At 40.3% G+C, this 15,454-nt stretch overlaps 1 protein-coding gene across 3 annotated transcripts in view; it reads left to right on the forward strand.

The window, feature by feature from the left end:
* TMEM117 (transmembrane protein 117) overlaps positions 1-15,454 on the forward strand; it is a 492,479-nt gene that overhangs the window by 9,665 nt on the left and 467,360 nt on the right. For 2 of the 3 annotated variants that reach the window (XM_078449928.2, XM_078449929.2), the window contains exon 2: positions 1,144-1,448. In XM_078449928.2, the coding sequence (XP_078306054.1) occupies positions 1,172-1,448 (277 nt within the window). In that variant the 5' untranslated portion in view covers positions 1,144-1,171. Of the gene's footprint in view, positions 1-1,143; positions 1,449-15,454 lie in introns of those variants that run through there. The other variant, XM_078449930.2, reaches the window with a different exon arrangement.

The raw sequence follows: 15,454 nt of genomic DNA on the forward strand, positions 1-15,454 counted from the left end.
TTTTGGAAGTGGGGTCTGCACAAAAGAGTTTTAAGAAAGCTCTTTACTCTCAATGCACCTCGAGGTTAGGACCCACAGATAGAGGCATAGTATGTATTTTGCAATGCCTCTGTGCCTTTCCAAATGCCTAGATTGAGCATTCTTGCCTTCTCCACTGGGGAAAAATTCCTACTAATCCTTCAGCCCTGAACTTGGGTATGTCCTCTGTGCAGTCTTCCCCTTTTTCCTCACTTCCCACAAGCAGAACTGTCCAGTCCCTCCTGCATGTAACTCACTACTGTACTATAGACTCAACTATTTCATAAGACTTACTCTGTGTTGAAATTATTTGGCAACTAGTCTATGAACCTTTGTATAAAAGTCCATACACAACATATAGGAAAAGGTCTGAGAGTACAGATTATTAAGGGATCATGCTGAGGAGAGGGATTGGGGCAGAGGAAGATGTTTATTTTTTGCTCCTATGTGCTCAGTTTGCTTCTACATTGCTTTCATTTTTTAAATGACTCTATGATTGTAACCTAAAAATAGTAATCTAAAAGAGGAAAAGCATTGTGTTGTGTTTTTGCCCTGCATTTCCTCCTGAGGTGACCTCTACAGGTCATCTCAGTCATCACCCCACCCCGATTTTAGACAATCTTCTTCTGCCCTCTCATGTCCCTTCTCCCCCTGCTGTTTCATTCTCCTTCTTTTCCACATCCCCCATGTGGTCAGAGGTATGATTAGATGGCAGCGAAGGGACAATATTTACTTTCCTCAATCTCAGACATGACTTGGGATCATGAGAGGACTAGGTAGCATCTTTAAAAAAATTTTTTTTTAAATGTTTATTTATTTTTTGACAGAGAAAGAGAGAGAGTGACAGAGCAAGCTGCGGAGGGCAGAGATAGAGGGAGACACAGAATCTGAAGCCGGCTCTACTGTCAGCACAGAGCCTGATGCGGGGCTTGATCTCATTAACTGTGAGATCACGACCTGAGCCGAAATCAGGAGTTGGACGTTTAACCCACTGAGCCACCCAGGAGCCCCTGGTAGCATCTTTTCTAAATACCTGTTTATCGAGCTGTTACGAATCAGAACAGATAATAGGAAGAGAGACTATTTGTTCTCCTGCTCTAACCCTATGTATCTTTTCTTACACAGGTAAACAACGGAATTGAAGTTTTGAAGGATGGGTAAAGACTTTCGTTATTATTTCCAGCATCCCTGGTCTCGCTTGATTGTGGCTTACTTGGTGATCTTCTTTAACTTCTTAATATTTGCCGAGGACCCAGTTTCTCATAGCCAAACAGAAGCCAATGTTATTGTTGTTGGAAACTGTTTTTCATTTGTAACGAATAAATACCCTAGAGGAGTTGGCTGGAGGATCCTGAAGGTGCTTCTATGGCTACTTGCCATTCTCATAGGACTAATAGCTGGCAAATTTCTGTTCCATCAGCGTTTGTTTGGTAAGTACCCGTGAAATGTGAGGTTGATAATGACTGAATTCTATTCTTCAAGATAGAGCCCTGTTATGTCTAAATGCCAGTTTAGGATGCATTTTAGTTTTCCCTCTAGCCTTAATTTGCTGTGAGCTGTTGGAGCTAGGTTCTTCTGCTGCTCTTTGACCAATGGTGTACTTTCCTGTGGCCTCAGGAAAATTAACATGAGGTAAAATTAGTCCTAAACTTAATTTCAAAGAATGGCTTTAGAGCCTAAATTAATGTGTGTGTAATCTTTTTAGAGAAGACATGAAAATAGCTCTTTTCCCATAAACAGTACCTAAGTATGTTATCATGAAGAGTTTACCTTCATGTCATACCATGTGTTCATTAAAGTAACTTAACCATTGCTCATATATTTACATATATTATTCATTCTGAGAATAAGAATGGCAACTCTAACTTTTTTACCATTTTTCTTTCCTTTTTTGTTTTTATTTTGAACATTGGCTTGAGGATGTTTATTTTTGAGCCTATTCAACCACAGAGCAGTAGATTAGCACAGAATCCTTTGATAGTAAGCAATAGACAAAGAAAAAAACACTAAAATAGTTCAAGCTAAAAAAAAGGTAATTTACTATAAGGGTACTGAGCTGTTTCTCAAAGATCAAGGATAAAATTCATTTTGGTAATTGGGATAAATGAAACCAGGGGCTTGAATTCTATCAGGATATTCTTTGTGACAATTTCTCTAACATATCTATTTTATTCTGTGTTCACATTAAAGATCACTTTATATCTACTCAGAGAGACTGGCCTGACTCTCTTGGTCCTAAGTTTAAACTCTCAGAAAAGAGCCTGATGTTGACCCAGTTTGGGTGTGTTTTCCACCTTTTGCCTAATTGATTTTGGTCAGGAGTTGGGTGATATTTATCCAACAAATACTCATTGATCACTGATTACATACCAGGAACTATTCTAGAGAGTGAATCAAAAAAGTAGGGACTGTGCCCTTATAACAATTTACATCCTGTAGGAGGGAGAAAGACAGAAAACAAATTAATGTACTATGCAAAGAGGTGATAAGTGTTACTGGGAAAAGAAAGTTTTAAATGCTGCCGGGCCAGTTAGTAAGAGAACTTGGTAATAAAACATTGAATTTAGTAATTATAAGATCATAGGTGACACACTGTAGGTATTTTTAATCTAGAAGTTTGGCTAGAAACAGATGGCAATTGTTTCAGGAAAAAACAAATTGAAACATAGATATATACACACACATAGTATTAATTCTATATTGTTTGCAATCTCTACTCCTTAAACTATTGTCCTCTGCTTCTATTACATACATTTATAAAAGGTACATATTTTATGTTTATAATATATGTACATAGTTTCAAGAAGTTTGGTGAGGAAATGAAAGGAGATAGGAAGTAGCTAAAAATGGAAGAAGGACCATGGAAAGATTGTGTTGGGCATGGTGGTGGGTGGTGCTGGTTTTGAGGAGTGAGATGAATTGATCTGCTTGTCATTTTGGGGGAAAGAGCTAGGCTGAAGTGAAGATAAAGACAGAGGAGGAGAGCAACTCTGAAAGCTTCTTTGCTTTGTGACTTAGGACACAGGTAGAAATAATGGCCTTAGTGGGGACAGGAAGAGAGACTCCAGTTCCTCAGAAATTTTCATGAGAGAGATAAAGTTTGATATTCTGATAGGTCCATTGGGGTGGGGGAGTAGAGAGGTAAGTGGCCTACCACCTGATGATCTCTGTTTGACTATGAACAAGGAAGAGCTAAAGATAAAAAAAAAAAAAAATAAAGATAAAGGTGGAATGATTGAATGATGCAGGAGGTTTAAGAAAGTGGTTAAGGTTTGGAACAGCGACCCTAGGGAATATAGCTATCACCTGCCTAGGAACAAACAGAAGCATTACTGATGATCACGGAGGGCTGTTGGGGTTAGCCATTATGAACTGGAATGACATCGATCTGAACTGCTAAGCATTTTTCTTTATGAGAGCTCAGTCACCTGGAACAGAATTTGAGAGTGATTCATCTGGGTGGGGACTGCTCAGGCTTGCTGTATTGGAAACAAAGGATGGGAAATAAATGGAAGGTTCTAATAAAAAAGTTATTGTTTTGATTAACAGGGGTCTGGCTGGGCATGGAAAGGAGGTAAGGAAGATTGATAGTCTGGGAGGAGTGGACAGAAGCTGGAAGATTGGGTGAAACTGAACAGATGAAATGGAAGTAAGAAGAGGGAAAGGGGTTTATGGGTGTGGTGAGATGCCATGTTGTAACAGAAGTACAGCCAGTCTTTAGTGGTGATTTCCAGCTAGGGTGTGGCCTTTATGAGAGGAAGGTAAGGTACAGAGACAGGTCATGACAGAGAGGGTATCTAGGAATGGGGTGTTAGTTGGGCCATCGACCACACATTGAACAAGCATGGTGCTATGCATAACATTCACAGGGATAGAAGAGGTTAAGGGTGGGGGGGGGGGTAAGTGGGAGAGGGTCAGTTTCCAAAAATGGGTGAGGAGTGCTGGGAGAGAAAACCATAGATGTCTGTTACAAACAGTGTCTTGGTGTGTTTATAATTTGTTCAGGAAATTTTCTCCGCGTAGAAAGGTAAGGCAAACTTAGACAAAATATCCAGTTTGGAGAAAAGGTATCTACCTGTATTGAGATTGATTGAGAATCATACAGTCAGGGTCATAGTATTAATAATAAGGGAAGATCATTTGGTTCTGTAGTTTCTACATTTTGTTAAGTTATTTTGTTATAAGATCTTGTGTTTTATACTAAAATCACATAACAGTAATGGCTTCCTTTTTAATTCTCCTGTTGATATAAGTACTTTAGCCCTGAAAAATCACTCTAGATTTCGGGTGTTATGTTGAGTACAAATTATTTTGAGATAGTGCGAAAATGTGACCCAATTTTTTTTTTTTTTTTTTTTTTTTGCTTACTATAGGAAAGATTCTCTAATGTAGTTAGCTTTATCACTTCTATTTGGCAATTTCTTTTTTTTTCTTACTAAAACCTTATGAAATTATATGGGATATTAGAGAAGCAATGATAACCTCTGGCACATCTTGGTGATAAGTGGAAAGATAACTGGACTCCTGATTGAATTTTTGAATGAACTCCAAACTTGTCTTCTCCTTCTATCTTTCTGCATCTCTCTTTACTGCCATTATTTCTTCCTTCATTCACAAAATGGTAATTTTTTGCACACCTGGGTGGCTCAGTCAGTTAAGCATCCAGCTTTGGCTCAGATCATGATCTCATGGTCTGTGGATTTGAGCCCCATGTCGGGCTCTGTGCTGACAGCTCAGAGCCTGGAACCTGCTTTGGATTTTGTGTCTCCCTCTCTCTCTGCCCCTGCCCTACTCGTGCTCTCTCTCACTCTCTCTCAAAAAGGAATAAACATTTAAAAAATTAAAAAAACAAAACCAAAATGGTAATCATTTGCTCCTAATAGTTCTGCCCTTCTCCAGTTAATTCTGAAATTTTCTACTGGAATAATTTTTCTAAATGGCTAGATGGCTCCTATTACCTACAAAATAAAATCTAAACTCCTTTGATTGATATCCGAAGCTCTTGATGATCTACCCTGCCTGACTTCAAATCTGGCCTCCTGACATTCCACACTGTACAGAATTATCTGCAGGTTCTCAAATCTGCTGCGTTCTCTCATGCTTCTGTGCCTTTGCCTGTGCGCCCTCCTCCACCCCTCCCGTGGGCATGATGCTCATCCTCTTCTTATTAACTTGGTTGATTTCTCTTTTTCCTTTACGCCCAAGTTTAATCATGATCTGTGCGACACTTTCTCTGACTCCCTCCTGTCAGATATTGTCTTCCCTCCAGCTCCCATTTGTGTCTTCTTGCAACAGCAAGTACAGCAGGGTGCTCTGGAACTGACAGCCACGCAGCATTACGGAAAAGAATCCAAAATGTAACCCAGCACAAGCATTGTTCTTATTGGCTTGGAATGTGATCAGTGTTTCCCTCCTGGTTCCCAGATAACTAGCATTTATACATAATCCATTTTTTTAAGAGGCCATATTTAAACCTTTAACAGTTTGCAGATGCAAGCTTGTGGTAGGTGGTGGTGATGATGATGATAGTGTGTATGTAGGGACGAGTGGGATTGGTAATGGCAAGCACAGAAATTCTTGTTACAGAAATTGGAATGGTTTACAAAATAATCCAAATTCTTTTGTGCCATCAGTTAAACAGTTTTTTTTTTGTTGTTAATCCTCTTATGAAATGCCAAATAAGAATATTGATAGAATGCCAGTATTCCTTTCATTGTTCCTTTCATTTCATTAACTTGTGAGTCTTCCCTCACTTATTTTATTATGGAATATCTCTTGTTAGTAGTCTCCAAGAGGACAATACCATATGACCAATTTAAAGCATGCATGAGGAAGAGTGATAATTCTCTGAGTACATAATTTAATGTAGTTTGTCGGTTATGAATTTTATTTTTATGAGGTATAAAGATTATAATTTTGTGGCTATTTAATTAACAGCATGAAGCCTCCTCATGATTTATAATTTGTAATGGGAATTGTCCCAAACAAAAATGGTGACGCAAGTTGGAAATTGCATGTTATCAGAGACACAAATGATTAAATGCATTTTAAGTTGCTCACCTCTCACCTTTGATGTATGGTTGGAATAACACGAGAGAGCTGGGTTTCCTGCATTATCAGCACTAAATTTTATGATTTCAGACTGGTCACAGATCCCAAATTTCCCAAATGTGGAAAATAATGTAGGAGCACAGGGGAAATGAGAATTGATACGTGTCAGAAAAGCTTCTTTAGATTTAACATTGATCTTGTTGAGGTGAGTATTATATTTGGATTTATGAGAATTGAATTCTTTCGAAATACTCTCTAACAGAATGGAGTGGACGATTCCATTGTTAAACAGTGGATGATTCCAGTGTTTAAAAAATAAGCGTGATGCATCCTAGCCTTTTGGAGAATTACACATTATACATTGGAGAAATCCATGAATAGAGAAATCCAAAGATTTCTGATGATAAGACTTGTATTTCTGATAAGGCTTATTATATAGAAATAAGCTTATTCAAGAAATCATTTTTATTCCAAGACAGAATTGAAATGCTTTTCCAAAACATATATGCTTAATACAATAGGAATAGAAAATGAAGGCCACAGAAAAGAAGAGAATTAAATGTGTTTTAGTTTTGTGAGTTTTGTTACCTTGTTGGTTTTGAGCTTTCTTGGAGCCTGGGCGAAAGGGGAAATGTGATATATTATATAGCTTGGATACCAGAAATGATGAACATTGCAAGTTTCACAGGGGAATCTTTGCACTAGATTTTGGAATTTCCTTGCCCTAAGTTCTGGTAAACAATTTTCTTTTTACATTGGTTTGTACGGGAGGCACTGAGTAGTGAAGTGGCAAAGGCATAAATGGATTTCACATTCTTGTATCTTAAATCAAACTTTCATAAAAGTTTAGAGTGTAACTTTTTTTTAACATTTATTTATTTTTTGAGAGACACAGAGAGACAGAGCATGAGCAGGGGAGGGGCAGAGAGAGAGGGAGACACAGAATCCGAAGCAGGCTGTAGGCTCTGTGCTGTCAGCACAAAGCCCGACATGGGGCCCGAACCCACGAACCATGAGATCATGACCTGAGCCAAAGTGGGTTGCTTAACTGACTGAGCCACCCAGGCACCCCAAGAGTGTAACTTTTAAGAATGAGAGCAGCTCTGTGCTTTTTTATACTCTGACAGTAAGTCTGTGGAGGGCAGAGTGATCAGGGTTTAAATACTGCCTTCTGATCCAAGGATGAATCTTAGGACATCAAGATTGTGACAAATGTCCTCTTCAAACAGACTACTCCTGCTATTTGTCTTCCCTCTTTTCCTTCTGGTTTCTAACGTACAAAGAGTCTCTCTGTTAGTTGTAGTTTTCTTCTTAACATGGGTAGAGGGCAGGCTGACTCAGAATGAGTTGACAGGGATAGGATATGAAACTGATTCTGAACCTGTTAATATTGCACAGCTCCTTTTTTAAAGCATACATATTTGCGTATATAGTTATTTGCATAATTGTTTCATTAATGTCTGGTTTCCTAGCTATGCCACAAGCCTCACAGAGGCAGGGATTAGGTCGAGTTGCTTGTCATTTAATCCTCAGTGCCTAACACAATGCCTGGAACGTAGTAATATTTGATAAATTTGAATGAATAAATTAATGTTCATTGGTCTTTCACATGTTGTCTTTGCCATTGTTACCTTTTTCTTGTAAGCTCGAGAAGGGTATTCATTTGTTCATTCATAAAATATGAGACGTGGTCTCTGCTCTCAAGGAATTTAAAATCTGGTTAAAGAGAGAGGATACATATGCATGAAAAATTAATTACTCTGATAATACAAGGAAGTGCATATCAAGTATCAAATGAATAGTCCAGACTGTAGGTGCTATGGGAATTCAAGAGGAGATGCGGGTGGGCCGGGAAGGTGAAAGAAAGCTTTGCTGCCAGCGTGGGATCTGAGTTCAGTTTGAGGCACGAGTGGGATGAAAATAGTCAGATCTGATGCAAAGAATTCATTACAGATTTCAGGTCATGGGGTAGATGGTGTCAGCCAAAGAGATGAAAACAACTTAGTTTTTTTTTAGAGTTGGGAAAAACTGAGGAAGTTGTGCTCATTTTGAAGGGAGTGAAAAGTTTGCATTAAGAAAGAGCAGGAGGTGTTACAAAGGCAGGCTGAGTCCCTATTCTTTCTTTGGTCTTTAAGTGCCTTTTATCTCTTCCATTGTGGTATTTGAATCAAAAAAATATTTGAACAAGATGGGAGATGATAAGATTCTCATGAATCAGAACGAAGCAGAATCTAGTGGGAATCAGAGAAGGGCAGGTGAGGGGAGTAGAAAGGGAAAAAGGAAAATATTTTTGGAGCCTCTTGCAGCCATTCAGGCCACTCATGAATAGGGCTGGGACAATGGGCAGCAAGATGGGGACATGTGGAACCTTATGGAACTTCACCCGTTGATGGGATATGAGGAGGTGAGAGTAAGAGTGAAGTTACAGGTAACTAGGAGATTGGGTGAGTGACTAAGGGAGTGATCATTTTATTAAAAAAAAAAAGAGAAGAAGTCAGTCAGTAGGAGAATCCAGTTAGAGAGGATAATGAGTTTAGTAAATGGTGAGTTTAGGTAATGAGAACACAGACAATGGACCATTTATCTTGAATAGTGCTCAGAACAGCACAGTATGGGTTTACTGAACTGAATCCAGGCACACCATTTCTTATCTAAACTTTGAGGCCAAATGTGTTTCAGAATTCAGTGCATGTGCCTGTAGTTGAGAGCTCGCCCTACAGGGCTGAGGACATACTCTGCTATCAAACACATTGACATAACCATAGCTGGATTATATACTTATTCACATGAAGTAGAGTGAGTAAAGACTATAAACAGCCTCAAATCAGTTCGGACTAGGCTTTGCTACTGAGTGAATTCAGGTTTGGTCATGTCTTGCCAACAATTCAGTTATAAAGATCAGAGTCTTGGGATTTCAGAATTACAGAAACTGGATAATGGACCTACACTTGACTATAAGTAACATTTTGTAGACATGTTTGAATTCTCCAAGATATCCATCCAGCTGCATAGAAATCATGATGTTTTTAGAAGCCAGTGATTAAAAAAAAGAGAGACAGGGGCTTGACTGAGATCTAGACATCTCTAAAAGAAGAATGTGTGTTGAAAGTGTATTTTTCTTGTGTTTATATTCTGTGAAATATTAAGGAGTTTGCTATTTCCTTTTACCTAGGTCTGTTTTAGTTTCAAATAGGAAGTTCTGAATAGAATGCTCTCAATACATCCAGAAATTTGAGAAGACAAATTCCATGATTTTTTCTTCTCTTTTAACAAAAAAGCAGTTTTCCATAAAATACCAAGTATCTCACTAATGTTCTGTCATCTCATGAGTTTAATAAAGCTAAATGCTTGTTTTCTATTGTCTTAGCTTTAAGTCCAGTCTGAAATTCTTTCCTTTGTGTTTGAGCTATGCATATGATTTTATCATTTCAAAATAGAAAACATTTCAGATGTCCCGGAAAGTATGGGCAAGATAGTCATGGTGATACAGGAGCATCAAAACGTGAGGAAACAGATTTATAATGATACGTTTAGGAAGGAAAAGCATTATTTTAATGTAATGGTGTGAGTATGGTATGCTCTTTTTTGTGTTAATTGGAGATATGAATACCTAAGTAGTATAAATGACCCTCAAGTTTATCCTGATAGTTGATAAGACATTAGGAAAGTGCATATTTATTGCTTCTGAGGGTGCTTGTCAGCAGTTGATTATTTTAAGTATTGTACTCTCAAACAGGGGCTTCATTTTGGCAGAATTACTTGAACAAATGTTGTATACAGAGCTGAATGCTACTTAGAGTATCTATCATTTTAAGCTTTATCTTCTCAAAGTACTGAATTTGATACTCATGATAGTCATATTTAAATGTTTATTACCACCTTCATTCTCAACCAATGTATGCCGAATGCCAAAAATCTTCATTTTTCTTACGCCTCAGTTGTGACCATGTAATTCTTTTTTGTGGAGTAAAATAATTTTGGTTAGAAGTAACCACAGAATTCAAGTGAGAGAAAAATGTTACCCCAGTGCTTGCGAAAAATAATGAAAGAAGAAGAAGAAAAAGCAAAGTTTTTGATAGGAAACGCTCAGAAAGGTAGGCTGGGAAAGGATTGATATTTAGCATTAAAATAATCCCCAAGGAACACTCTCTTCCCAGGTAAATTTGGTGTCTGAGAGTTAGTGAACTTGGTAGCCCTTTACAAAAAACTTACGCTGCTTTAATGTCCTTATAGAGCAGGAAAGGAAGATGAGGCTGCAAATCCCGGGTCTCTGGCCATTTCCTCCCACCCCTTCGTTAGTTTACAGCCACAGTCATCTCGGTCCATTAGCACTAAAGGACAATCAGCTGCAGCTCTCAGTGTGCTAGGATTGCCTGGCTGCTCTAGTTCTCATAGGATAGAGGATGCAAACACTGTAAAAGGATACCCTCAAGGACTTACTAAAACTAACTCAGAGCACTGTAATTAAGCAATTATTAACCAGGTACCCTTCTGGATACTTTTTATTGTGCTTGATAGATGAATCATCAGAGGCCAAGGCACCCTTTCCTTACCATGTCCAATCATTGCCTCCTCTTCCTCTTTTCGTTTGCCACATACAGGAGGTAAAGGTAGAACTTTCTTATGGAAGCAACTATCCAATGGAATTGCAGCACGCAGAGCCATGCACAGGGAGCTGAGAGAAACCACGTCACTGATTAATGAAATAGAAGTAGCCTGGGTGGAACTTGATGGCTGGTTAAACTATGGTAACGTTGAAAGTGAAGAGTGCTTGATCACTTGATTCATTTAAAACCACCTTGATAGGAATGGATTATGGTTCAAATAATAGGGTCAACAATCCTAGGTGGGAGAGGAGTATGATTTGAGAGGACACTGATGAATAAAAGTATTCCCTGCTTTGATTTCTTTTCTCTTTTATGAATTCCTAACACTGGATTATTTCTTGAAGATACTCTCACTGGGTTAAAGTCTTATGCTACTTGGGAGGTATGATGAACTAACAAGGATATTAATAATTGCCTTCATTGGGAGATCTAGGTCCAAAGGGTAAGTGTTGGTAGGTGGGAGAATGTTCTGATACGGTAGCTGTGCAGAATTCTGGATAGAAGGAGGGAAAGGAAGGCCATTAGAAGACCTAGGGGTTCACAGGGAGTCAGACACAGAGCCTCTCCAGAGGAAAAACCCGCTATTTCCAGCAGTGGCCTTTAAGCTGCGTATTGGATTTTGAGTATCAGTGGTGCTCAAAACAATTCTCTGTTGTTTGGGTTTGTGTTTTTATCATGGCTGTGGCCCTGACTTACTGTTGATGGAAAAACAGAAATGCACAGGGTTGATTTGCCTGGCTCCAAGGTCACAGCAATAGCCAGCAGTAAAATTGGAACATAAACTGAAGCCTTCTGATTCCGACAGGCGCCTTTTCAGGCATCCCAGATGGCAAACCGGCAGCAGGCGAGCCTCAGGACTCAGCAGTCTGCCTCAGGACTGAGTTGAGCTAGGCCACTCCCTATGGCTTCGCTCCACTTTGTCTGTGTTCAGGGATTTTTTTCTGGCACCATCTCCTGCCTGACTAGCCCTCTCTTCTGGGTGAAGAAAGTCATTTTGTTGACCCTGCAAGCAGTTGTCCAGTTCCAGGACAAAGCCTGTTATTGCTGCTGACCCAGAAGATGTTGGCACAGGGGCTGCCTGTCCTTGGCGCCATCGGTGATCTCCCTTTCGGCGCTGGGCTATTCTTCTTCCCGGATTCAAGAGGAATGTGATTACACATCAAGATTTCCCTTGACTAGTCCATGCTTGTTAAGATACTTTGCATTTCCTTGAGGACAGACCCATTGAAATGGATAGACCAGCTAAGAGTAAACAAGCAAATTCACACAGACACCTGAGGGAGCAAGTCGCAGTAGCCCAGGGAAGTTAGTATTTGCATTGTAAATTTTTAAACTTCGTATTTTCCTACAAACTGGCTGTGAGCACCTTGCCCAGGTGATCAGGTGCACCAGTGTGATAAGGCTGGCCTCTGCCACAAGTCCCCCTTCTTGCCCTCCGCCACTGTGACCTAGTGACATTTAGACACACCCATGAAATCCTCTTGGACCTTTGTTATTGTACTCCTGACCCAAATAAAGACACTTGCCCCCTGTCCTTACTCTCTTAGCTCCCCACCTGCTTGGTTAAGCCTGCTCCCTTGACCCTCCATGTCTTCTTTCCCCCATGTGGCCCCCTTGGGGCATGCGGTGACTCTCTCTAGGACTGAGTGTAATAAATGTGTTCCTGTCCCTCTTCCGTGTACCCTCTGCGGCCACACCTGACTGACCATCCCTTGAAAGAATACAAAGCAGTGTTTCTTGCTGCTTCATGACCTATCCCATTTCTCTTTTATGTTTTCCCCAATTTATTCCTGTTTGAAATGCTCCATGTTTTTAGTATCATCACTGATAAACATGTTGAGTACCCATCATTTGAAGGGATGGTGCCAGGTGCCACGAGACTTATCTTTCAGAAGGTTGTGGTGAGTGAAGGAGATCAGACACAGACATAGGAAAATACAGCTGTAATAGGATTCTGATGTCAGCATATGATAATTGCCATGTAAGCAGGATGAGGAGCCTATTCTGAAGGGGGAAAGAAGTCATTCCCAATAGAAATGGTCAAGTAAAACCTTATAGGAGGAGTTCATGGGAACTCTAGAATCCCAGGGTGAGTGGATTTGGTGAGAGCTTCCTTGGTATGTTTTCAGCCAGTCTCTGAGTACCTCTAATAATGACGAACTCACCATCCCCTAAGAAGTCTGGGTCTCATTACTGTTTCTGCAGTAATTCTTGGGTCTGAACCTGAGCTGTGCCTTGTGGCCCCAGGAGAATTCCACTGGAGGGAGGAGGGCATTCCAAGCTGGAGAAATGTCAGGCATACAGTTGTGGGGAAGGAAAGGACAGCTGGTTTTGTGGGAGAGTGGAGCGGGGTAGTTTTCCTACCATGGCAGATTAGGGTTTACGGGAGGTTGGAAAGGGAAGCTTCAGGGCAAATTGTGGAGGGTCTTGCATTTCAGGTTCAGGAGCTTAAAACTTATTCTGAAAACCATTGGAAGCCATGGAGCATGTCCCTCCTTTTTAAATTTTAGGTTACAAAAGTGCATAAGACTTTTGTGAACAAAACAGAACAACAACAACAACAACAAAACCACCCCAAGATTATATGAATGAAGTCAGAGAGCTTAAAAGGTTTTGATCACAAGAGTGACAAGATCAAAACAGTGTTGTAGGATGATGGATGCAGAATGACTGGCTTTGAGGTGGGGAGGGTGCTTCAGTAACTTGGGTGTACCTGACCTTAAGAGATCAGGGCTCGGTTTAGAAGTGGCAGTGAAGGGGGACTGGAGGGGAAGGAAGGAAGCAGGGTTGTGAAGGAAGACCTGATAGTGCAAGCACACTGTTCTTTTTTTAAAGTTAACATCTTCATTTTAAGAACTCTGTTCCCGGGGCGCCTGGGTGGCTCAGTTGGTTGAGCGTCTGACTCTTGATTTCGGCTCAGGTCATGATTTCATGGTCCGTGGGGTGGAGCCCATGTTGGGCTCTGTGCTGACAGAGCAAAGCCTATTTGGGATTTTCTCTCTCTCTGCTGCTATCCCCCCCCCCCAAAAAAAGAATTCTGTTCCCTGAGTCCATTTCCTTCATTTACTAAACATAAGGTGTATCCATCTATTTCTAAAATTAGAAACTTAAATTCTCATTAGATCATCTTACCTTCTTTTCCAAGTTTGCTGAAAGAAATGAATGTATTATTCTGGTCATTTCTAATGCTAGAAGAGACTTTAAGAAAAAGCAGATTTGGGACATCTGGGTGGCTCAGTTGGTTAAGCATCAGACTTCGGCTCAGATCATGATCTCATGGTTTGTGAGTTTGAGCCTCACATGGGGCTCACTGCTTAGCCAGCTGCAGATTCCCCCCCCTTCTCTCTCTGCCCACCCCCCCCTCAAAATAAATAAATAAACTTTAAAACAGATTTATGTTCATAATTATGTATTGTGAAGATCCTAATGCCACTGAATTTCCTTTTTGAAGGTTAGTGTTTGCCTGAACTTGTTCACTGTTTTGGATCATGCTCATTGATTTGTCTCAATTCACTTACAAAGTATAGAAATGTCAGCACCTCAGTACTATAGGCCTTGATTTTGTTCATTCAGTGCATGCATATTGAGCATTTTTTCAGACTCTGGGGATCCAGCATTGAAGAAAAACAAAGTCCCTGCCTTGACTGAGCTTACACTCTAGTGGGAATAGATGGACAATCAAGAAATAAGTTACCATATATTATGTCAGAGGGCAGTACATGCTGTGGCAGTCACCAAAGCACTAGATGTCTGGGAAGTTGTGGGAATTTCCTCGGATAAGGTGACATTTGAGCAAAGGTCTGAAGGAGGTGGGGGAGCCAGCAGCACAGCTTTCTGGGGGAAAATGACCAAGAAGAGGGTGAGGCAAGTATAAAAGCCAAGACGGTAGTGTGTTTAAAGTGAGTGAACTGCAAAGAGGCCAATGGCTGGAGCAAGGTGAACAGGAAGACAGCAGTAGTGGGGATGGGATGGGGTAGCAAGCTTATAGACATTTGGTTGTAAAGAGTCCTTTCCCCTTGAGTAAAGGGAAGCACTGATAAACAAATGCTTCTGTATAACTAAGAATTTGGTATCTACTATGGACATACTGCATTAAAAATTGGCGTTCTAGTGAAACCCTTGAGCCCTGCTTCCTGGTCTATTGTGAGATGATGCACAGTCAATGATTTTCAATCTGGCAGCTCCTTTTACTCTTTGGAACAACCATTATGGCTCCTGTATGGAGGTGCTCACCCCACCTCCCTCCCTCCGGTGGGATATGGAAGTGAGGAAAGCTGCTTTTTATGGTGGGTGAGTTATTTGATTATTTTATTTTATTTTATTTTTTATTTGATTATTTTAAAGAATGTCTGTACCCTGTGCCTGTCCCTCATCCCCACCAGCAGGGCTAATTCTGTAATGGTATTTTTAGCAGTGGGGGTGGGGAGATGGCCCTGGAGGCAGCAGCTGTGGGGACCGCCCCAATTGTTTGTTTCTAAAGTTCAGATTATCCCGGTAGGGTAAGAAAAGCATCCTTCTCTAGGGATGAGTAAGTGTTCTGCCCATTGGAGGTCTGGGGGTGGGGCATAGAGGAGGTTTATGGCCCTTCTTAGGTTTTTTCCTCATTACTCCTCCATGAGACTGTTAATTTAGCCACATGAAAAATGGCCATATTCATTTATTTCTGGGTTGCTCTCCTGCTTCTATTTAGAGGCTAAACAGATTACTGGATTCTCTCCTCTCCGTTGAATTTTGTAAACACAAGCGTTTAACAATCCAAGCATTTAAATCAGGACAGA

This window comes from Panthera onca, chromosome B4 (assembly GCF_046562875.1).
Source record: "Panthera onca isolate mPanOnc1 chromosome B4, mPanOnc1 haplotype 2, whole genome shotgun sequence".
NCBI lineage: Eukaryota > Metazoa > Chordata > Mammalia > Carnivora > Felidae > Panthera > Panthera onca.